The sequence below is a fragment of the Montipora capricornis genome, chromosome 11, assembly GCF_036669925.1.
Source record: "Montipora capricornis isolate CH-2021 chromosome 11, ASM3666992v2, whole genome shotgun sequence".
NCBI lineage: Eukaryota > Metazoa > Cnidaria > Anthozoa > Scleractinia > Acroporidae > Montipora > Montipora capricornis.
In genome coordinates this window covers 11,193,653-11,217,902 of record NC_090893.1, presented here as the reverse complement: position 1 = coordinate 11,217,902, position 24,250 = coordinate 11,193,653, and the positions used below count along the sequence as shown (strand labels likewise).

Below are 24,250 nucleotides of genomic sequence, written 5' to 3'. Positions count from 1 at the left end.
CTTATTTCCTGTACTTTATCCGCTCCAATGGGTTTCATTGTGTTACAAAGGAGGCCTTTAGGGTGAAGACGGGAATTAATGATGTTGTCAATATTGCTACTTATGGGGAAGGTTAAATGTCATTGACAGACTTTATTGAGAATAATTCGTGGTATGCATGAAGATTTGCACGAACACATCTGGAACAAGCAGAACCCAATTTTCACAAGTTAACATCACGCTAAGGAAATCTGGGTGTTTGTGGTCCATTGTTTCCAATCTCGTTCCCAGAGCCTCCGTTACCCTTAGGTACCCCCTTGGGAATTGGGTAGATACGTTATGTATGGGGACCTACATTGCTTGGCTTACTTAGTTTTCACCTACAGTTTTTTTTTTGTTAAAATGGACAAAATCAGGAAAGGAAGTGATCTACGAAAAGAAAAGACTGGCTCGATGCCATGTTTGTTTACCTTCGTGGTCTTCGATGCATGACGTGTGCGTGACATGCGCGAAAAAATGCACAGTAGCAATGGGCGCGAGTTTGATTACGATCTGATTTGCATGGCACTTGTTTTTCTAGTTGAAGGAGTAACGTGTGAATGCATACGTGCCAACTCTCCCGGATTATCCGGGAGTCTCCCGGATACGGAACGAATCTCCCGGTCTCCCGTACGGGTCATTAAATCTCCCGGATAAAAACGACTCTGAACTATTCACAGACGTTTCTCCATTCTAGACTCAAATTGCAAAATCGATTTTTTCAAACTCGTTTCATTGTTTCTTAATGCACTTCTTTATCTCAGAGATTCAAACACACGATAATAGAACTAAACAAAATCACTTTCTTAAGCTATCATAGCCATATAACCGATTGATTGATTGGATCTCCGATTAACCAATAAAAATTCTAGACATAAGTGCCCTGCTTTCCCGCAAATTCACAATGGCGGCAGAATATTCTTGTATTCTGAAGGAGCTGCTGGGGGGTGGGTGCGTTTAAGGGGGGGGGGGGGGGGGAGGAGAGGGGAGTGGGAGACCGGCTGGAAAAAAATCTCGAGATTTTAGATCTCCATAGGTTGGCATCTCTGTGAACGTGAATGTGAATGAAACGAAAGTGTTGAATGTGTGAACAAGCACCTCAAGCAACCCAAGGTACGGTCCCCAATCAATACAATACATACTTAAGTGACCGCTCCCCATAGGGGCTTTTTAGGGCCAATTAAACACAACGAAGCGACGGAACAGAACAACAACAACTGTTGAGAATCCCAATTGGCCGGAGGCAAACCAGTCGTCTATTTACAAGTGCAGTTGGGAAGTTGAACCAGGGACTACCAGGATAAAATTCAACGAGTGGTCAGAACGGGTCTTGAACCCGGGATCTCCGGATCTCAAGGCAAGAGCTCCAATCACTGGGCCACACTGCCTCAACTCAAGCCACCCAAGCAATTCAAACACCTCAAGCAACCAAAGTGCGTCATTTAAACCAAGTATCTAAAGGTACGGTACAATATATTTACCATACATAACCTCCGTTTCCCCCGCCCCAGACTTCTCGCGCCCCTCGAAATCTCTCGCGCTCCGCAACATTTGAACCGGCTGCTGCATCAGCTTCCCACCATGGAGTCTCTCGCTCGATTCTCGCCGGACTTAGAGTCATGCACAAGTTTGTTTCTCTTCCATTTTTCTTTGATACAAGCAGCGTTCCTGTGGTTTGAGTGTTTTGACCTGATCATGAACTTCATGAAAGTGTCAACTGTATTTAGCGTTGAGGCACAGACTGGGAACACCGCTGTACAGAAATCAAATCAAATCGTAGGTTGTTTTTTGAGGAGAGGGGAAAACGGAGCACCCGGAGAAAAACCTCTCCGAACAGAGAACCAACCAACTCAACCCACATCTAAGAGGGTCTCAATGGGGAAGTGGCTTTTACGAATTTTAAACATTTTAAGGCTAACGGTTAAATTTTTCCCGTTACGGTTAACTGAAATTTTAATAATTATCAGTAGCCCATGACCTCTTGTTAATTACCCGTGTTTACATTACTATATATATAGTAGTTAATTTCCATTGATGTGGAGCCTGGCCGAATCATGAAAATTGCGAGAGCTGTCAAAACGTCAAGGCGGCTGTCAAGTCTGTCAAAGTGCGTGGTACGATCCATTTCAAAGACACATTCGCCATTTCCGGCGTTGTGAAATGACAGTAATTAGCCTAATTAGTTAAACGATACGCAAATGGAGTTCTTTACGAAGATCAGGCTATACCAAAACATTGGTCAAACCAGTTCTCATGTATGGTTGCAAAACATGGAAAATGAACGAAAGTGATGCTAAGAAAATCGATGTGTTTCAGAACCGATGCCTGAGAAGGATAATGAAGATTAAATGGCAAGATAAGATTAGTAATAGAGAGCTACTGGAAAGGGCTAACGTGGAGAGGTTGAGTGAAGAGGTAAGAAGAAGGAGATGGCGATTCATTGGACACATCCTCAGACAACAACCTGACAATGTCTGTGTTACAGCCCTGACATGGACCCCAGGAGGAAAGAGAAAGAGAGGCCGGCCAAAAACAACCTGACGGCGCACAGTAGAATAGGAGAGTTCCAAAGCAGGGTTGCAGTCCTGGAGAGAGGTGCGCACTGCAGTGCAAGACAGGAATCGATGGAAAGCTCATGTGGAGGCCCTACGCGCCGCACCAGGGAACTGGTGAAGGTGAAGGTGAAAAAAAAAAAAAAAAAAAAAAATATATATATTATATATAATAAGCCTGCATCATTAACTTGACCCCTCTGATTAGCTGATGCCTAAGTTGGTGTTTGCCTGTGAATCGTTAGTCGATCCTTAGGTTTAAGGCTATGAAGGGGTTTAGGCTTTCCCATCTCACCCGTGAAAGAATCCCGGGATACTCACGTTAGGCCAATTCACTATCTCGATAGCTGCGTTGCCAGCGTGGTTGTCCTGATGGTGTAGTGGTCATCACACCCTACCGGTGTTCAGGGGGACGTGGGTTCAAATCCCGCTCAGGGCAATTCTTCATGTTTTTCATTCGACACAATTAATCAGTTGATTTACAGGATGGGTTTCATTTCTTCATTCTACGGTATATATATATACAGTACTGTCTGCAGTTAGTTATATATATATATTTTTTATTTATTTATTTATTTTTAAGGATAACCCTTTTCAGCTTGTTTCACTGCTAAAGGTCAAATTTAAAGCTTTTTTACGCCTAACGGTTAAATTTTGACCCTTTCACGGCTAAAGGTTAACCCTATTGAGACTCTCGTGTAACGAAAGCTTAGGAATCAAACTCGCGCCAAATTGGTGGGAGAACCCCAGCACTAAGTCAATTGACACATTGAGAGTTGTAAAACAATTAAAACAAATATCAAAGTTATTACTTCAACCAATCACAGCAAAATCACAGCAGGTCGAAACAGCGCAATGAACCAATCCAAATTCGAAGCAATCCTGTGTAACTTGCTCAAAGTGGTTTTGGGGTTTTTTTTTCTCATTTGTTGATAAACTGGAGCGAGACTTTTTAAATCAATCACCAAGCGTAGCTATTGCAACTGAGTAATTACTTTTTATTAGAGCGGTTTTCAAATGAGTGTCGTAAAACCAAAACCAAAGTAATTACTTTGGCCAATCAAAAAGGACGGAGACAATCCAGTAAACCAATCAAAACTCAAAGTAATTACACGTAGCCGACACAGAGCGCGGGAAAATGTGCACGCTTTGGTTTTGGTTTCACTTCTGATTGGTTGAAAAAGTGTCGCCATAACTTTGAACCAATCACTGAGTGAAGCAATGCAAATCCAAAGTAATTTGCTAATTTACTCTCGACACTTAATTGAAAACCGCTCTATTACAGTGTTATTACAGCTTTCGGTTCCGCGTGCTTTCATTTATAAATAAGTATTTAAAGTTATTGAGTTACGTAATATTCAGTAAATTTAACCTACGACTGACAATTACCGGGCTTTGGGTAAACTTGAATAAATTTGCCATATGTTGGCCGAGTACGTTTCGTAAAGAACCCAACCACTTTTCCCCAATCATTATTAACCCCAAGCTTATCCGACTGAATTAGCAGCTAATGTCATAACATTATATGATCTCGCAAATGCAATTCCTATGAAAAGTTAGTTTGCAAGTTTAATATTCATTTGCCTTCAATTGATAGAATTTATACCACACTGAGAGCAAACTAAACTGATTGAATCGTTACAAACACCGGCTAAACGATCAAACACTTGTTGGATTACAAAATCTGATATAAGTGTGTCTTCAAAAATGTTTCATCCTATATCGTGTGAAAATCACCACCGTTTTGTCCCGGGTTTTGGACTGCCAACCCATCATTCATTCGTCGTAACTCAAGGCCATGGAATTTGGCTCAGTTTATGTCACATATCTGTAAACAAGCAATTCTAGTTCATGAAACGATGAATGGTAGCAAAAGCCGGCTACCAATACCTAAACTATGTTTCAAATAAAACCTAACTGAAGACAACGAAAGTGAAACTCTGAAATGAACAAACAGAGAAGCAATAATTCACGTTTCTGAACCGGACTAAATGCAACCAATCATGAATGCAAGCCAACTCTAACTACCCGCAACCAGAGTAAATAGAAGAAATATTGTTTCTGAAAAGTTTTTTTTTTTCAATTATTTTTAGAAGCGAACTGTGAAAACAGTGCAAACCGCGAATAGTGTTTTGCTCCTGAAGCTTGCAGAAACAAAGTTGTCTGCCTCGGGATCCCACAAACACTGACTAGTAATTTCAATGCCTTGATCTCGTATTTCTCCAATAAAGACTACTGCTAGTACCTTGGTTTGCTCAGGAGTAATCGCTTTGACTCTGGACTCTACTGCTTGACTTATTTCTGTGCACTGAATCCCGCACCTCTCGCTGTTGTACTCGCAGTCAAACAGAGATCTGTCCATTTCCTCTGTTATGATATCCTTTATGGCCTCTTGGGATTCAACTTCTCCTTTAAAATCTTCCAAATCAGCAATATCGTTGGATGCGTCGGATCGAGGAGTAAATTTACTCAAGTAGTTCAAATCAGCTGTCGGTGATTCATCCCCAGCCCCGTGCCATGTCGAAGATCGCTGCCGAGTATCACAGCTCGCGATACCTGATGCGATGGAATTGATGCTTGTTGTGCGAAGGCGATCTCTTTTCTGTTTCCTTAAAAATGGCTCTAGAGAGGTCAATGTCACCGAACGCCTCCTACCTGTCCTTGTTCCACTCATAATGATTTGTACAGCTAGTAATGGAGCCAAGAATGAGTTTGATGACCTTTGATTTACCCAGAGACCGAAAGACCACTGAAAAAGCGAGGAAAAATAAATTTGTCGTACCTACTCGCTAAACAGTGGCTTTGCTGTGTGTGCCATTGAGTTGAACTTAACAATATCACGCACTATGCTTAACAAATTGAGGCTGGACCAACCAAGGTATTTTCAGGCATTTGTGTATTGAAATGCTAGTATAATATACAAAAGCCTATCCCGACGTGGCGTTTAAGAGGATTATTGTAATCCATCTTAACGTAGATTAATTAATATACATGATGCTGCAGCTTCTTCTCAAAAGATGTCTATGTATTGACCACATTTCGGTCAGTAGAAATGTCAAGAGTTCATTTGAGGAATTCAACAGGTTTTCTCGAAGATTTTTGTCAAATGTATTGAAATCAATACCTGAATGCTTTCAAAGCATCCGTGGAAGTAATCGATTCAACTAGATTAATGAAAACCACGTGTTCCATGTGTTCCCTGCAAGACATTTCATTTCCTAGATTGACTTACCCGGGTTAGATTGGTAAGCAATACAGCAACACCTGAAAAGAAGATGTTCAGTTTGGTGAGGCGTACTCTGACTGAATCCTCTATTAATTCAAGCAACACTCCTTGCGAAGGTCAAACCTATGAACGTTTAAAACAAACACTATCACGGTGGGCTTCAAAAGCGGTGTCGCACGCGAGTTACGAACATTTCCTGATCCTCAGTTCAAGGAACTTGAAGGCAACAGTGCTCAACTGGGTGAGATAGATGACAAGATAGTTTCGGGAATCGGAGGTTTGGCACGGAATGATTCCTGATCCATGAGGAACCTAGACCAAAAGCAAAAGCTTTCTGTCTACAAAAAAAATGCCCTCAAAAAAAAAAATTAAATAAATAAACGATTATGTTTCAGGTTGAGTTTCATGAACCCTTAGTTGTGCGAGAATTTTCGCGACTATGTCATGAATGCAACCTATTACTACCGATATTTGAATCCGCAGGCTTAATTAAAGTCTTTGTGAAAGTCTTTGTGAAATAAAGAACAGCATTGTTAGTTAATAGCTGAATGTATAATTTATTGCATAACGTACAGGTTATGCACTTGTACCTCCGGAAATGTCATTTATTGCATAACCTGTACGTTATGCAATAAATCATTCATTGGCGAGACAGGTAGACGACTAGGTGACCGATTCCGCGAACACCTTCGCGAAGTTGAGAAGAATGACAAAGATGCATCTAAGCCAGTCGCTCGTCATTTTAATCTCCCTAACCACTCCAACAAACACATGGCTATCTGCGGCCTTTCCCTACATCTAGGTACGACGGAAAGCCGCAAGAATCTGGAACAAAAATTCATCTTCAAAATCGGCACCCTTATCCTCACGGTATTAACGAACGCTTTTCATTTAACTAATATATTCCTATTTTTCACGTTGCCATGTTACCACCAATAGCGTAGCTCCTACTCTACTATAAAAACTACACGTAACCCATAATTCCTCGTTTCGCTCTGACGAAGGGCTAACGCTCGAAACGTCAGCTTTTAGAATCTCTGTACGGTGGCCAATTTACATTATCAACTCCGTTGACAAAACCCAATTCAGTAGCAGCCACATTCTCGTCACCAGAGCCTTGGATCGACCCAAGGGAAACTCTGTGGGAAACTCTAAGTAGGAGAACATGCGCCGTAGGGTTTTTATAGCCAAGAATTGGCTATTTGAACCTTACGGCGCCTGCTCACTCCTTGTGCTAACATGAATGCACCAATTAGAGACGCTTTTGACTGTTCCTCACGAAAACCAATGAGAACACACTTTGTTTCCGAGTTCCCCAGAGCTCTTCTCTCCCTCAGTCCAGAGGAGAGCTCTGGGGTCGAGATTGAAGCAGCCATGGACAGCTGATTCGGCCTTGTTGGGCCTCATCAGCTAACAATTGACCGGGTTAAATGGTTGTGTGCATTGTGTTGGCCACACCGGGTTAACGTTATGTCACCTTGCTTTTTATGTTTTCTTTGAAATTAACATAAACCATCTTGATGGCAATGCTTGCGCTATATACAACTGACATTTTCGAATTATTGTTATTACTAGTTGGGACTACTATAGTAATCTCGGATTATTGAAATGCTTTCGACAGTCGCTTAGGAGAAGAGTACGGATCGGAAAAACAATCTTATAGGACCTAGGTTTGAGGATACGAGCGTGTACTTCCTGACTGGTTTCAATAAGCGCCGACTTTACTATGTGACACGATTGAAGTGCCCTTCGCCAGTTGTGGTCAAAATAACTACTGAGGAAGCGATACAACGTAAATAGCCCCCTGAAAGGACATGTGGCTACTAGTAAAATACTAAGCCAGAAAGATTGAAGAAAATAAAAGGGAACTTAAGTAACATTGGTATCGATGCTGACATGTTGATACTTCCGAGTTCACTTCAACTTCTTTTTCACAGCAAGTTAAGGCGCGAATTTCTGTAGTCATAAGTTCAACTTTTTGTGTGAATTAAGTACAGTAATATAGACGAGAAAGTTTAATTAGAAATAGAACGCAAACTGCGGTGACAAACATGAGGCTAAACAAGCACATAACTGAAATAAATTCTTAGTGACTAGAGTTTTGAAGCCAACTGTGGACAATCTTCCTGTCGGTGTACGTTGGATCAGTGGCTTAGTATTTGAATTCAAAATCGTTGTATCTGTCATGTTTTATCACATTTTTTCCAGTATTACGTCAACATCCATTTACTATATATATATACATAGATATATATATATATACATAGATGTGTAGACGATGTTGGTTTGCCAACGATGATGCCTTAGAGAAAAGGATCCAAAGGATACAAGACGCTTCTTCTTTACAAAAGCATCCAAGCAGTGATATTCGCAGTGCTGAAGAAGCCCGAATGGGCGAAACGTCCCTGCATTAAAAGACAAACGAGAAAAGTTCGCATCTTCTTCTGTCTATTCAACTTATATATATATATATATATATGTACATAGAAGCAATTCAATGTAAACTCTCATTGTACCTGAAGAAGGCCGGTTTGGCCAGCCGAAATATAGTACACCACTAAAATCAAATCTACGTTGTATCGGTTCTTGCCTAAAATATTTAGTTTCTTAGTGACAGACGGTTACTTCTTAAGATGTATGTTGAGACATATAAATCGTCAAGTCACTTTTGACCAATTATTTTGTCCCAGGGTTGGGGAATATGAATTGTTTTTAATGAAAATGTCAAAAACCCCACCCACGCCACACCCCCACCCTCCCTCGGCCTTAACATTGATAGGTGCATACCGGTAATGCAAATACAGCACGGGTATACACAAATAAAAAAAGGACCTTAGCCCCGGGAGATTTGAATTGGGTACAACTTTGAGTTAGCCGATGTGGTCTATTGTTTATTATCCCGCGAAACCTGGTTTGGGAATAGGCACTTTTCAGACGCTGATGGGGACAAACCTCATGTTAATATTAATGTTGGGTAATGGACTCTTGCTAAACTCTTGCTACCATTGAAGAAGAATGTAAGCGGAACTCTCCCCAGTTTCAGCTCGAGGATGACCAGACGCGCGCGAGTATGCGCGCCGCTTTTATTAGTAAATCGAGAATTATGGCGACTTCTTCTGCCTAAAAATCAAAGTGGAAGTGGAACATGCAGCTTTTAAAGGCAAGACTCCTAACACGAGTAAGTATTAAATTTGTCAGAGCTGTTTAAGAGGGAATATGAAATGATGTGTGCACGGTTCACAGACTGCAAAACGTGATCGATGTGCGTTGAAATTGATCATGTATTTATCTTTGAAGCATTCTAAAGTACATTTTATACGTGAAGAAGACGACAGAAAAGAGTGCACCTAACCATTTATTGGCGAAATTAGTATTTGTATGAGGATAACGAAATCGCTAGCGTTTTTTAATCAGCGAAAGCTCTGAATTGTCGCCAAATAGTGAGACGGTTTAGCAAGCCAATTGAGCAAACGCCTTGCACTGTAGGCTGTGCTGCATTTTGCAACTGCAATCAATTTACAAGTCGGGACCTTCGAACGTGCCCTGTGATCATAGTTTTGATTGTCTGAACCAGCCAATTCAACACAGTACAGCAACTGGGCCATACCATTTAAAATCCACACCCCCCCCCCCCATCCTGTTGATGAGATTGTGCGAATTTCACCCCTTAAGAAGTAGGAGATCAAAGTGCCTACACCCATCAGAAAATCTCCTCAACAGGGGGGTGTGGATTTTAAATGAAATGGCCCTCTACAATTTTTTGTGAATTTCTTGTTGTCCTAACTGTTGCTTACAGTTCAAATCCTTGTGGGGATAAATAAATTAAATATTTTAAGCAAGAGCCGATACAATGTAGATTTGATTTTAGCGGTGTACTATATTTCGGCTGGCCAAACCTGCCTTCTTCAGGTAAAATGAGAGTTTACATTGAATTGCTTCTATGTACATATATATATAGTAAATGGATGTTGATGTAATACTGGGAAAAATGTGATAAAACATGGCAGTTACAACGAATTTGAATTCAAATACTAAGAGTCACGGAAAAATAACGGAAATCACTCAAAATAAGAAACTGAAATCTAATACGTTTCTTCGCGGATATTAAGACCATTGGCATCATGTGTCCTGTCTTTTAAAATTAAAAAAGCTTTTCTGGCCTTACGGATCGAGTCTCTGTTAGAAATTGTTTTCTTCATGGCAGAAACGTGAGATCACATGGTTTCAGGAAGTCACACTACTACTCCGCACTTGCTTGGTTCACTGAGGAGACAAAGATCAATGGGTTGTGACAACAGACCATATTTGTATTCTCAGTATTGGACTGAAACTAGCTTGCAGTATAGGCTAACGCAGGCGAATCTGTTCAAATGCAAATACTTTTCAACCCATTTGCCCCTAAAACAGCCTAAACCGGCCATACTTAGTATTTTACTCTGTCTAATGACAGACGATTTTACTCGTCAATGGGGAACCCCCAGGAGTCAATGGGTTAACCCATTCACCCCTGAACCAGCCATACTTGGTATTTTACTCTGTCTAACACCAGACGATTTTGCTCGGCAATGGGGAACCCCCAGGAGTCAATGGGTTAATCACTCACTGAAAAACTATCTCCCATTAATATATTCCCCTACAATCTTGGACAAATGTCTTGGGAAACATTCTAGCTTAAGTGTCATTTGACATAATGCTGTCACAAAATATATTAGTCCTTTCCCCCAACCCCATACCAATGTTGATGCAAAATACTGTGCAAGCCTTTGGCCGTTTTTTAAACCAATATTGGAAATGGGAGGAGGGGAGAAACTAGGAAGAATTTAATCTTTATCACACAGACTAATTAGAGCGTCACATTTTCCCGACGAGTTTTGTCCAAGATTTTAGTTCCAGTGCAATACTGAGAATGCAAATATGGTCTAATGCTGGCCATTTCAATATTTTTTAACAATTAATTAACCCTTTGATGTCCAAACCAGTCAAGTCAATGGGCAGTCAATGGGTTAATTAAGGGTTGGTCAGTAAGTACTTCATGTAAGACTAAGTATGTTGTCTTGACTTTACCAGTGTTACCATGTGTAAGGCTAAGTATGTTAGACCATAACTATGTGCAAGGCTACGTATGTATGTAACTTAGCTTGTCTTCTGTAACCCCGTAACTTCTATTAAACGGTATTTAATCTCAAATCCAACCTTTATCAGTTAGTATTCAATGTATGGTGGGGTCTTACATGGTGTTTTAGTGTTTCGTTTCGCTGTTTAGTAATGCCCCGTTAGTCGCAGCATTTTCTATCCATTTCCAACAGTATGGTAAGTGTAATTATTATATAAGCACCTGAGGTAAAGGTAATTTAAATGGTATTGAAATAAACCTGTCTTCATCTGGCACCGTATGGTGCTAATTGCATTTGTTTACTACTTTTACTTCAGCCTTACTTGATAAGTTTCTGTTACTAATATGTAAATAATAATTATTTTATTTAAATTAGAAAGAACTAGCATATGTGAAACGGGAAACCGAAAACTGGTTCTTATCAATAAAACATGAAATTGCCATACTTAATCTTGTCTCACGTCTTTGTGATGTTAATCGATAAGTGGAGCTAATGGAGTTATAATGTCAAAGACATTTTGTCCGTTTAGAATGGCAAGAGGAAACTTTCAGCCCAACATCTCCTGTTTCACATAAATGCGATTCTCTTTTCAAAGTTTTGGCTTACCTTTTTGGTGTCATGAAATTCAGTGGGAAATAGCACTCCAAAAGGGGCAGGGGCGTGCTAACTCCCTGAGGACCATGTTGAGGCCCCTTTGTACCCCATATACAAAATTCAGGCACTTCTGTGTGGCGTGTGTGTTCTCTCCCATTAGGCTGGGCATTTCTTGCAGTTCCCACTGCTGGGTGTGCTTCCTTTACTCCATTCCTGTTTAAGGTCTTCCAGGAGAGAGGAACTCCCTATGCCGATGGGTAGGACCATGCTAAGTAGTGTTATTGATAACAGATGTAATGACCCCTTCCTCGCCAACACACAAAAGTTCTTTATTCCAAAGACTCATCTCACATCTCTCTCTTTCCTCGCAGACCAAGACTTGTCCCCAAAAATGAAGTGCATCAGATGACAATCTTGATGATTCTCTTTTCCAGATTGATGCTGAAGGCATTTGTCAATAATTCTTTTTTTCTTATAAAATGCATCCTTCATCCAGCTTATTCTCAATCTAGTTTTACCTCATAGTATCCATCTTGCAATTGTGTGATTAAATTCCAATATAGTTTTTGTTTTTTATCTTGATTTCATTGTTTGCCTTCAAGGAAGATTAGAAATTGCTCACGAGGCTATACACTGACTCGCCCACCTCTTAGCACTCACTTCTTCCATTTGTCTGCACAGTTTATTGTTCCCATGCATTCCTCTACCAGGTACCATGTTTACATTGTTCCATTTTGCCTCTCTTCCTTTTTGGCTATCATCTGTAGTTGTCACATTGCTTCTATATGGATGTGAAACATGGACAACTTACAGCAGACATGTGAAGCACCTTAACCATTTCCACCTTTAGAACCTGTTTTGAAAAATCATGAAAATCAGATGGCAAGACACACTACCAGATACTGAGGTTCTGGAGAAAGGTAACAGGACTGGCATGGAACAAGTGATCATAACAGCACAACTCAGACGGGCAGGTCATGTATTAATGTCAGAAGAAAAGAATTCCCAAAGTCATATTGTAGTCAGAACTGAAGGGAGGTCACACAGAAATCGTGGATGCCAAAACAAAAGGTATAAGGGCCGATTGAAACAAAACCTCAAGAAATGTGATATTGACTAAGAAACTTGGGAGGCCCTAGCCAGAGAAAGAGTTATGTGGAGGGCTCTGATAAACAAAAGTAACCTCTACTTTGAAGCCAATAGAATAACCAAAGCTAAACAGAAAAGGGACGATCATAAGGAGAGACAACTGTACCCAGCTCATCAAGACTCTTCTAACATGTGATGTCAGAGCTCCTATAGGACTCAATAGCCAAATGAGGGTTCTCAACAAGTGATGTTCCCAACCTGTCTTCATCGGCAATGATGGACAAAATAAGAAGAACCCAAGGCTTCGTAGGCTTGTTGCTTACCTCGTATCCAATGTTCTCTTCCCCACTTTTCCAAAGTGCAATTTTGAGCTAACTCCATCTGTTCTGTGATGAGTTTTGACTTGCATTCATTTGAAGATATTGATCCATGTCTTCTGCAAAGATCTTCTTTCTATTTTACCTCTTGGTTTTCCTACTACCACATATTCTTTTCAAACTTAGCTTAACCATCATCATGACCAGATTGTGATCAGAATTGGAATCGGCCCATTAAATTGTGCTCAAACCAGGTGTTAGCTGTCATATTGTTCCTGCATTATTTTACAGAACTCGATTAGGAAGTCTCACCTATCATTACTGCCACCAAGGCTAAAAAACAGCCTGCTATTAAACCATTGCTTCCTTCACCAACAACTGCAGTGAAATCCCCCAGTCCTATTACGTAGTCGTTCCCTTGTCCATGTTTAAATATTTGATCAATGTTATCATGCATTTCCTCTAGTCCGCCACACACTAAGGGTCTTTAAACAACTCAGGAGAAAGTGCTGTCTTTGTAATGACATCTGCAAAGAGTTAGACTTTCAAGTCTTCTGAGATAAGGACCATAAACCGTAGATCCTGTCTCACAACCCTGTAATGTTCATAATCCTGTGGGACGTAAAAGAAGCCACACATATGTCACAAAGAGTATGGTATGTAGATCCCAGTGTTGTGGTCAGGCCTCATTTCATTCATTCATGGGTTGGGTGAGATCACTAATGAATGAATGGCGGCTGCCAGCGGCGCCTGTACATGTATATGCTGATGTCCAACGGTTGATTACTTGTAAAAAGCGCATGTGAATAGGAAATGTGCTATATAAATTCATTACTATGACCATTACCACCAGGAGTCCATTATAAGGTTCTCCTCTCTCAACACACTTTCCTGCCTGGTTGTCCAGGAGCAGGGCAACAGCACTCTCTCTCCTTGTAACCCCAGAGTAAAGTAAATTAAACCCACCTCATCGCTAATAAAGTCTCCTTTTTTGTTTTGAAACACACTGCGGTAAGACCTGGGATCTGCCTCTCCAGTCTTCCCATTTTGTACTTCTATTGCCTTGACATTGTTCTTACATTCCATACGCCATTTCAAATCATCAAAGAGGATTTCACATGATCATCTCCTGCTCAATGTGGCATCTTACCAAAGAAAGATCCTGGTAAGGTCATCAGATCCGATACTCTCCAATGTAGCCATTACAATATGGTCATACTACAAATCTATAAGCAAACTATGGTTTGCCATTGCCTTCATCAACCACAGTGGCTCTCTAACCAGGGCGAGTGGATCCCAGGATACATGCCAGCATCTGGCTGGACATTGTATACGCAGTTGGCCATGCAAGGCCCATCCACCAATGCAACTTTTGTTTTATTCTGCTCCTCTTGCCTTCTGGTAAGCCAGTGTCTGTGCTAAGACTCAAGGGTACTCCAGCTTTCCTTAGGTAAGCTCTGAGGTTAGTGGAGGGATGGAAGTGCCTAACATCTCCATTCTAGGCTGGCTGTCCAAGCAAGGTCTAGCCACTGACCTTTTAAGGTTTGTTAAGTATCCTCTCTTCCCATTAGTTACATGTAGTTGATTAGCCTGTTGTGAGAATTTCCAGGGAAGCGATTAGCCTACACTAATAAACCCTACATGAGACCACAGCTGCAGAGAGATGGGTACTTTCAAATAGAATATAAATTATTCCTCTTAGAAAATGATGAAATGCAAGCTTAATCACGTTGCACTCTGGTTTGGCCATGGGTTGGGTTGTCAACCTCAAGACGTTGTGTGAGGGCAAAGGCAATCTTCTGGTCAATTACCAACATGATCCCAGGCAGCAGTGCTTAGTTGACGTAAGGGATATTGTCAGCAACTGAAAGTTGTTGTAATTTGCACAAGAAATGGTTGGGTAGATTTCACCTACATCTTCTTGGGCTAACTAAATCATGGTACAATGTACATGTAGAAGCAATTTGGGAAATTGCAAACTGAACAAGAGCACACACTTTAGTGCAGTTGCATGATGGAGATAAAAGTACATGGTTGTTTCCCTGTGGGGTCAAGATGTCCTTAGGAACCTCATCATCATCAACCAAAGGGCAATATCTTACAATATTTTACAGTGAATGGGAAGGAGGAACAATCAGCTATTGTGAGTTGGCAAAAGAAAATGGCAAAAGATGGTAAAATGCAATTCCAAAGCAAGTCTTATTTACAACAGGGTGGTAAATGCAAGACCCCTTATTTTGCTCAGGCATGCATAATGACTTTCTGTTTGCAATTATCTTTGGTCGTTCTAAAAAATTTGAGAACGTAGACCTGGCGTGGCATCTGTGGGAATCACGAAAAGAAATGTTAGTGTGGCATAACTTCCTTGTAAAGAAATGGTTTTCAAGGCAATGAAAGACCTTTTTGCTCAGAAACTCTTGGAGTAGTGCTCATGAACTTTTAACGATGCTCTTCACTATGTGCTTTAGCTAGTGCAGAAAGCCAACTATCTTGTTCCATGAGGATCATGCATACATGTACTGAGTAACCCTTTGTAAGAGCAAATGAGGGGATTGTGAAGAGATTTTATATTGCACAGTGGAGAAATGGTACCTGTGCAAGCCAAAATAATTAACTGAGTTCAAGTCATTGATTGATTCTGTGTGGATAGAGGCTGTTAGAATGACCTTCCAATCAACCCCACAAGGAAAATCCTGTTTGAGATGATTGACTCAAGCTCAGACTCCAACTAGACATTGCTCAAGATGGAGGAACCTCAAAACAGAGTTTAATAGTCTAATAGAGTACCAGCAACAGGTGCAAAGATATTGTTGTCATAAAATGCTGCTTAGCCCTGAGAACAGAAAAGTTCATCGGAGTGGAGCCGTTGCATCTCTTGTGATTGCAAAGATGATGTCAAGGTTAGAGGAAAACTAGAGGTCATATTGCTGCAGAATTGAGACACCATTTTGCTCCTGCCAAGTAAACAAGTTTTAAAAGTTAGCTATGTTTTATTTGTATCTGTTCAGAATATCGTGAAATTAACTTGAAGGCATTTGCAACAAGTAATATTGGGTTTGAATCCCAAGTATTGGTTAAATATTCTCTTTTTTTAATGTTTATAAAGTCGATATAAAACTTTAAAAGGGCTTGCTTAATAATGATCCACCATGCTTTGTCTGTAAGCCGTCATTTCCAAATTTCAGTACTCCTTAGGGACGCACAATGACAAGATGTTCCCAGCCTCGGTCTCTGATGTGAGAGGATCTTGGGCAGCGTGCTCTAACTTTTGTAAGGTTATACTTAAAAAATAGTCAGTCAATTTTCAAAGTCTCTTTTTCACTTCTTTAAAGCTCACAGAATTAATTATTTAACTCTTTAGCAAAGTGTTCTCTATGGGAAAAAACAGTGGAAAATCAAAAGGCAGTCATTATACTTACACACCATCTAGTGCTTGATAAAGTTCTTCCTCTTTCGGCTGGGGTTACTGCAGTGTTTGCAAGTACACATTCGTATGGAACTGAAACCTTAAAGTAAATAATGAGGTTAATTTTTATAAACAACACCCTGTTTGTAATGACTCACCTTCTCGTTCGAAATCATCTTTATAACATCTGGTCTGGTGTGGTAGCTGATTATTCTAAATACGAAATTTGCTGAAACAGAATCACAGTCAGTTTTACAAGGCACTTCACATGAGCAAAGTGACTTTTAAAAAAAAGCAGACTGACAAGAGTTTTTCTTTGTTTTATTGATTTTCATTCATTGTAGTTACAAGGTTTTATAAGCTAATTCAGTTAGCTTTTGTTTGATAGCCTGAAAAGAAAAAGCACCTGTTGAAGGAAAACAGTGTTAGTACCTGTGGAGGCAATTAATCTTGGTTAGAAAATGAGGAGACTGACAGATGGTTTTTGTTTCTTTTATTTGTGATAAGTCAGCAGAACATATTACAGTCTTTTGTTTTATACATTACTGTCATAACCTGAAAAGTAAAAGCACCTGTCGGCACAAAGTTGTGTTAGAACCTGTGGAGGCAATGATTTGTTGTTAGCGAAAAGTTCTTTATTTGTGCAGTACTGCAGTAGCTCTTTGTGTTAATCATCTTTAAATGACCAGCTTGACAACAGGTTTAGTGTTAAAAGTTTTATTTCTTTCTTTTAATAGTTACAAAGCAACCTTGACATTACTTATTAAGTACTCCACTGCATCTGAAGGTCTTGATGGTTGGGTGCACACCTATGCTGGAAAAATTTGGGTGCCTGGCAAAACCAAGAATATTTTCAGGGCTTTCCAGGCCATTGTCATTATCATAGTGAATGGCGAGTTCTTCATGTAGCCATAGCGGAATAGCAGTGAAATGATCGAAGTGTTGACGATAAACCGAAAAATACAAAAGTTCCACATACCTCATGCCAGGTTGTAGTGTATTGCCTCAGACCCATTGACATGATACAACTTTTGTTGCCAAGGGGTAGTGCAGTGTGGTGCACTGCTAATCCCCTAGGCCTGGCCTATCGCAGGTTAGAATCCTGGTCTAGATCCGTTTCAATTCCTGAAACAGTTTTTAACAAAAGTTGTGCCATGAAAATTGGCCTTACCTTATACGGGTTGCTGTTACGTTCCAGTCTCCATTTCAGCCTCCTTGATGTTTTTTTTTGCCAGGACTTCACTTACCCAAAAATGGGAACCAACCAGCCAGTTATTAAGTATTGACAGCTGTCTCAACACACATTTAAAAATCCCCGTCAATGATAAACCCATTTTTGATTTGAAAGAATTTAACTTTTGGCAGAACAAAAACGCAAAGGTTTTTCATCTGCCTCTTGCAAGTTGAAGCAGCTGTGTATTTTTAAAATTAAGTGCAAGTTATAATAGCTATTCTGTCAATATCAATAGGTATTAAAACTATTTGGGTTAATTTAAAGTGATGTCCTTTTATCCTCGGCTCTGTTTTGAGCAGTCTTTGCCTCATTGGCAGCTACTCTAACTACTTAACATGACTCATTTCAAAAGTAGTCTTTTGGTTATTGACGTCTTCAGCTGGCTGGTTCCAGTGCAATTCCACAGGTGCCCTTAAGAACCATTGATTGTACTTGGGCTGGGACTGTTGCTGATCAGTGTCACTGGATTCTTGCAATTTGCAGATGTTTAATGTGAATGCTACTAGTCCTACTGCCTGCCATATGCAATGCAGGGCTTTTTGACAGGAGGTTCCTTCCACAAGGTAAAACTAACAAGGAGACAATAGTTATTGTCAATGTCTCAGTGTTACCACCACCATAGTGGAAAAAATCCTCCCATCGCACTCTCTTGGAGTGCTAACTATAACTGACTGCCTTTCCTCTTGGTCTTCAGGTCAGTTGCATCCTTCTTAGTCAGTTATGCTTGACATAATAAATTATTAAAAAAAGCTTGGACTAGGGTGTGTGGATTGTCCCGTGAATTCCCTTGGGTAGCCTGTAAATGAGGTGTCTCCTCTTAATTAAGCAATTTAAGAAAGAGAAGGAACACAGCCTCATCACAGCTTACCCTAGTGAGTACTTAGTTGACACCTATGGTTTACCTAACCTATCCCCGCAAGGCTGAGGTAAGCAGTTACCACATTGCCATTGTAAATTAACTTTTGTTTGGTCAAACTGAATTTTCCCAGTCTAAAGTGTAGTTTTTAAAGAGGGTCATTTGGAAAAATTTTTTTTTAAAGGCAAGAGGTAAAGCCACAACAGACATTGCAAGCCTAACCTAATTGTGTTAAGTTTTACTACAGAGACCACTCAACTTGAAGGAAGTTCCCAAAATTAATGAGATCTCCCTACAAAATTGGAATGGCCTGTTATCTTAATTATTGTAAGTGTCTGGTTGAACCTTACGAGATTAAACCTTCACTTGACTCAGCACTGGCTCTGGCAAGTGAAGTGTATCATGTGAAAAAATTCAATTTCAGTCCATGCAACTAAGCGGGAGAACTTGTGAAAGATGAAGTCTTCATTTGTAGAAAAAATGTCAGGAACTCCATTGGTAGATGACCATCCAAATGACATCAAAGCAAAGTCTCTGGAAAGAGTAACTAGAAAGGAAAGCTTCTAGAAGATGAAGTCTTCATTGGTAGAGAAACCTTTCAGGAACTCCAATTGTAGATGACCAACAAGGTGAGCTCAGATGAAAGTGTCAAAAGACAAAGTGCTGTCCTTTAAGCCGAAACAAAGACGAAGAAAGCCGAAAAGAATATTCAACGATACTGAAGAAGCCGATCAAATTCCAGTTGTGAACCGAAATACCTGCAAAGAAACCCAAACCTAATGGGAGCCTAAGGGGAGGAGCCATCCCGTACCATGGGTCTCATTAACTAATCTAGCTACATTAATTAAGCCGAATGAAGAAGCCAATTGACTTCTGACCGAATGCATGTGTGTGCAAAGTATGCTTTGCAAGATTCAACCAGAGCTCGATTATTTTAACCCCCCACACCCCAACCCACACAAAAGTCGACTTACTGCAGTGATGCATCTTTCATCACAGTGCTGCAAATGACTCGCCTTGGCTGATCAGAAGCAATACGCTGTGTTTTACAGGATACCAAGCGGAGGGTACCGTAAAGTGGATTGGCAGCCTGCAACAGTGGTGGAATGTGTTCTGAGTGGAAACTTAAATCGTTCTGTCTGAGGATGTCCACTGGGCTGTCCATCAGTTGAGTTCCTGGTAGGAAGCAAAGGTAATAACAGAGTTTTACTTGATCCTGATTATGACTAGATGAGATGAGATGAGATTGATATTTTCACATAGGGAATGAAAGAAGGAATTTTACAATAACTTGAGGTACAAATGAAGCTTTGTCTTGAATCCTAACTTTGTGAATCTTTAAAAGATTCTTCAAAGCAGAGTAGTGTGAAACCATGTCTGACAGCTTTGTCTTTTTTTTAGCAAGCAAGTGCAGCATTTATCACAAGAGCTCAGCCGTTTTGTGGATAATGATCAAACTGAGCAACCAGGTAAACGTGATTTAAATGGTATTGAAATAAACCTGTCTTCATCTGGCACCATATGGTGCCAAGTGCATTTGTTTACTACTTTTACTTCAGCCTTACTTGATAATTTTCTGGTACTAATATGTACATAATAATTATTCAATTTAAATTAGAAAGAACTAGCATCACACATATGTGATTCTTATCAATAAAGCATGAAATTGCCTTACTTAGTCTTATCTCACGTTTTTGAGATGTTAATCGATAAGTGGAGCTAATGGAGTTATAATGTCAAAGACATTCTGTCCATTTAGAATGGCAAGAGGCAACTTTCAGCCCAACATCTCCTGTTTCACATAAATGCGATTCTCTTTTCAAAGTTTAGGCTTACCTTTTTGGTGTCATGAAATTCAGTGGGAAATAGCACTCCAAAAGGGGCAGGGGCGTGCTAACTCCCTGAGGACCATGTTGAGGTCCCTTTGTACCCCATATACAAAATTCAGGCACTTCTTTGTGGCGTGTGTGTTCTCTCCCATTAGACTGGGCATTTCTTGCAGTTCCCACTGCTGGGTGTGCTTCCTTTACTACATTCCTGTTTAAGGTCTTCCAGGAGAGAGGAACTCCCTATGCCGATGGGTAGGACCATGCTAAGTAGTGTTATTGATAATAGATGTGATGACCCCCTCCTCGCCAACAGGTGAAAGTTCTTTATTCCAAAGACTCATCTCACATCTCTCTCTTTTTTCGTGGACCATGACTTGTCCCCAAAAATGAAGTGCATCAGATGACAATCTTGATGATTCTCTTTTCCAGATTGATGCTTAAGGCATTTGTCAGTAATTTTTTTATCTTTTAAAGTGCATCCTTCATCCAGCTTATTCTCAATCTAGTTCATTCTCACAGTACTCATCTTGCAATTGTGTGATTAAATTCTGATATAGTTTTGGTTTGTAGCTTGATTTCATTGTTTGCCTTCAAGGAAGATTAGAAATTGCTCACCAGGCTTTACACTGACTCGCCCACCTTTTAGCACTCACTTCTTCCATTTGTCTGCAAAGTTCATTGTTCCCATGCATTCCTCTACCAGGTACCATGTTTACATTGTTCCATTTCGCCTCTCTTCCTTTTTGGCTATCATCTGTAGTTGTCACATTGCTTCCATATGCATGTGAAACATGGACAACTTACAGCTGACATGTGAAGCACCTTAACCATTTCCAACTAACCTGTTTTGAAAAATCATGAAAATCAGATGGCGAGACACACTACCAAATACTCTGGTTCTGGAGAAAGGTAACAGGACTGGCATGGAACAGGTGATCATAACAGCACAACTCAGACGGGCAGGTCATGTATTAATGTCAGACGAAAAGAATTCCCAAAGTCATATTGTACTCAGAACTGAAGGGAGGACACACAGTAATTGTGGATGCCAAAAGAAAAGGTACAAGGGCCGATTGAAACAAAACCTCAAGAAATGTGATATTGACAAAGAAACTTGGGAGGAACTAGCCAGAGAAAGAGTTATGTGGAGGGCTCTGATAAACAAAAGTAACCTCTACTTTGAAGCCAATAGAATAACCAAAGCTAAACAGAAAAGGGACGATCATAAGGAGAGACAACTGAACCCAGCTCATCAAGACACTTCTAACATGTGATGTCAGAGCTCCTATAGGACTCAATAGCCAAATGAGGGTTCTCAACAAGTGATGTTCCCAACCTGTCTTCAATGATCGGCTCTGATGGACAAAATAAGAAGAACCCAAGGCTTCGTAGGCTTGTTGCTTACCTCGTATCCAATATTCTCTTCCCCACTTTTCCAAAGTGCAATTTTGAGCTAACTGCGTCCGTTCTGTGATGAGTTTTGACTTGCATTCATTTGAAGATATTGATCCAAATCTTCTGCAAAGATCTTCTTTGTATTTTACCTCTTGGTTTTCCTACTATTTTCAAACTTAGCTTAACCTTCATCATTACCAGATTGCAATCAGAATTGAAATCAGCCCATTAAATTGCGCTCAAACCAGGTGTTAGCTGTCATAATTTTCCTGCATTATTTCACAGAACTGTATTAGGAAGTCTGACCTATCATTACTGCTGCCATGCAAGGCTAAAAGAGCCTTCTATTAAACCATTACTTCCTTCACCAACAACTGCACGGAAATCCCCCAGTCCTATTACGTAGTCGTTCCCTTGTCCGTGTTTAAATATTTGATCAATGTTATCATGCATTTCCTCTAGTCCGCCACACACTAAGGGTCTTTAAACAACTCAGGAGAAAGTGCTGTCTTTGTAATGACATCTGCAAAGAGTTAGACTTTCAAGTCTTCTGAGATAAGGACCATAAACCGTAGATCCTGTCTCACAACCCTGTAATGTTCATAATCCTGTGGGACGTAAAAGAAGCCACACATATGTCACAAAGAGTATGGTATGTAGATCCCAGTGTTGTGGTCAGGCCTCATTTCATTCATTCATGGGTTGGGTGAGATCACTAATGAATGAATGGCGGCTGCCAGCGGCGCCTGTACATGTATATGCTGATGTCCAACGGTTGATTACTTGTAAAAAGCGCATGTGAATAGGAAATGTGCTATATAAATTCATTACTATGACCATTACCACCAGGAGTCCATTATAAGGTTCTCCTCTCTCAACACACTTTCCTGCCTGGTTGTCCAGGAGCAGGGCAACAGCACTCTCTCTCCTTGTAACCCCAGAGTAAATTAAACGCACTTCATCGCTAAAGAAGTCTCCTTTTTTTTTTTAAATGCACTATACAATACAATACAATACATACGTAATTGACTGCTCCCCATAGGGGCTTTTCAGGGCCAATGAACAACAACGAAACGAAGGAACACAACAACAACAACTGTTAAGAATCCCAACCGGCCGGAGGCAAACTAGTTGGCTATTTACAAGTGCAGCTGGGAATTTGAACCAGGGACTACCAGGAACAAATTCAACGAGTGGTCAGAGCGGGTCTTGAACCCGGGATCTCCGGATCTCAAGGCAAGCGCCCTATCCACTGGGCCACACTGCCTCCACTACGGTAAGACCTGGGGATCTGCCTCTCCAGTCTTCCCATTTTGTACTTCGGTTGCCTTGACATTGTTCTTACATTCCATACACCATTTCAAATCATCAAAGAGGAGGATTTCACATGATCATCTCCTGCTTGATGTGGCAGCTTACCAAAGAAAGATCCTGGTAACGTCATCAGATCTGATACTCTCCAACGTAGCCATTAAAATATGGTCATACTACAAATCTATAAGCAAACTATGGTTTGCCATTGCCTTCATCAACCACGGTGGCTCTCTAACCAGGGCGAGTGGATCCCAGGATACATGCCAGCATCTGGCTGGACAGTGTATACGCAGTTGGCCATGGAAGGCCCATCCACCAATGCAACTTTTGTTTTATTCTGCTCCCCATGCCTTCTGGCGAGCCAATGTCTGTGCTAAGACTTAAGGGTACTCCAGCTTTCCTTAGGTAAGCTCCGAGGTTAGTGGAGGGATGGAAGTGCCTAACATCTCCATTCTAGGCCGGCTGTCCAAGCAAGGTCTAGCCACTGACCTTGTAAGGTTTGTTAAGTATCCTCTCTTCCCATTAGTTAGATGTAGTTGATTAGCCTGTTGTGAGAATTTCCAGGGAAGCGATTAGCCTACACTAATAAACCCTAAACAGAAACCACAGCTGCAGAGAGATCGGTACTTTCAAATAGAATATAAATTATTCCTTTTAGAAAATGATGAAATGGAAGCTTAATCACGTTGCACTCTGGTTTGGCCATGGGTTGGGTTGTCAAGCTCAAGACGTTGTGTGAGGGCAAAGGCAATCTTCTGGTCAATTACCAACATGATCCCAGGCAGCAGTGCTTAGTTGACGTAAGGAATATTGTCAGCAACTGAAAGTTGTTGTAATTTGCACAAGAAATGGGTTGGGTAGATTTCACCTACATCTTCTTGGGCTAACTAAAACATGGTACAATGTACATGTAGAAGCAATTTGGGATATTGCAAACTGAACAAGAACACACTTTAGTGCAGTTGCATGGTGGAGATAAAAGTACATGGTTGTTTCCTTGTGGGGTCAAGATGTCCTTAGGAACTTCGTCACCATCAACCAAAGGGCAATACCTTACAATATTTCACAGTGAATGGGAAGGAGGAACAATCAGCTATTGTGAGTTGGCAAAAGAAAATGGCAAAAGATGGTAAAATGCAATTCCAAAGCAAGTCTTATTTACAACAGGGTGGTAAATGCAAGACCCCTTATTTTGCTCAGGCATGCATAATGACTTTCTGTTTGCAATTATCTTTGGTCGTTCTAAAAAAATTGAGAACGTAGACCTGGCGTGGCATCTGTGGGAATCACGAAAGGAAATGTTAGT

At 40.6% G+C, this 24,250-nt stretch overlaps 1 protein-coding gene and 1 long non-coding RNA gene across 7 annotated transcripts in view; one reads left to right on the top strand and one right to left on the bottom strand.

Moving 5' to 3' along the window:
* The first annotated feature begins 1,065 nt into the window (after window positions 1-1,065).
* The window catches only part of LOC138022947 (uncharacterized), a 38,513-nt gene continuing 15,328 nt past the window's right edge, over window positions 1,066-24,250 (top strand). The window contains exons 1-6 of one of the 5 annotated variants that reach the window (XR_011126684.1): window positions 1,066-1,131; window positions 2,335-2,699; window positions 18,034-18,113; window positions 18,831-19,035; window positions 19,459-19,598; window positions 19,808-19,875. This is a non-coding gene — a long non-coding RNA (uncharacterized lncRNA). Of the gene's footprint in view, window positions 1,132-2,334; window positions 2,700-8,752; window positions 8,975-18,033; window positions 18,114-18,830; window positions 19,036-19,458; window positions 19,599-19,807; window positions 19,876-24,250 lie in introns of those variants that run through there. The other 4 variants (XR_011126683.1, XR_011126682.1, XR_011126681.1 and 1 more) reach the window with 4 other exon arrangements.
* LOC138023910 (dynein light chain Tctex-type 5-like) lies at window positions 4,120-6,251 on the bottom strand. 2 transcript variants are annotated; one of them, XM_068870995.1, is made up of 3 exons: window positions 5,988-6,251; window positions 5,803-5,834; window positions 4,120-5,319 (listed from the first exon to the last, which is right to left on the bottom strand). In XM_068870995.1, exon 3 carries the CDS (start codon window positions 5,242-5,244, stop codon window positions 4,660-4,662), a length of 585 nt encoding a protein of 194 aa, XP_068727096.1. In that variant the 5' UTR covers window positions 5,245-5,319; window positions 5,803-5,834; window positions 5,988-6,251; the 3' UTR covers window positions 4,120-4,659. The 2 variants fall into 2 exon arrangements, with proteins under 2 accessions (XP_068727096.1, XP_068727097.1); XM_068870996.1 differs by lacking the exons at window positions 5,803-5,834; window positions 5,988-6,251 and adding an exon at window positions 5,353-5,757 and having other exon boundaries at window positions 4,120-5,258.

What these genes read in the sequence shown, in the direction of transcription:
- LOC138023910 (XM_068870995.1), bottom strand. Translation starts at nt 5,244, where the DNA reads ATGAGTGGAACAAGGACAGGTAGGAGGCGTTCGGTGACATTGACCTCT.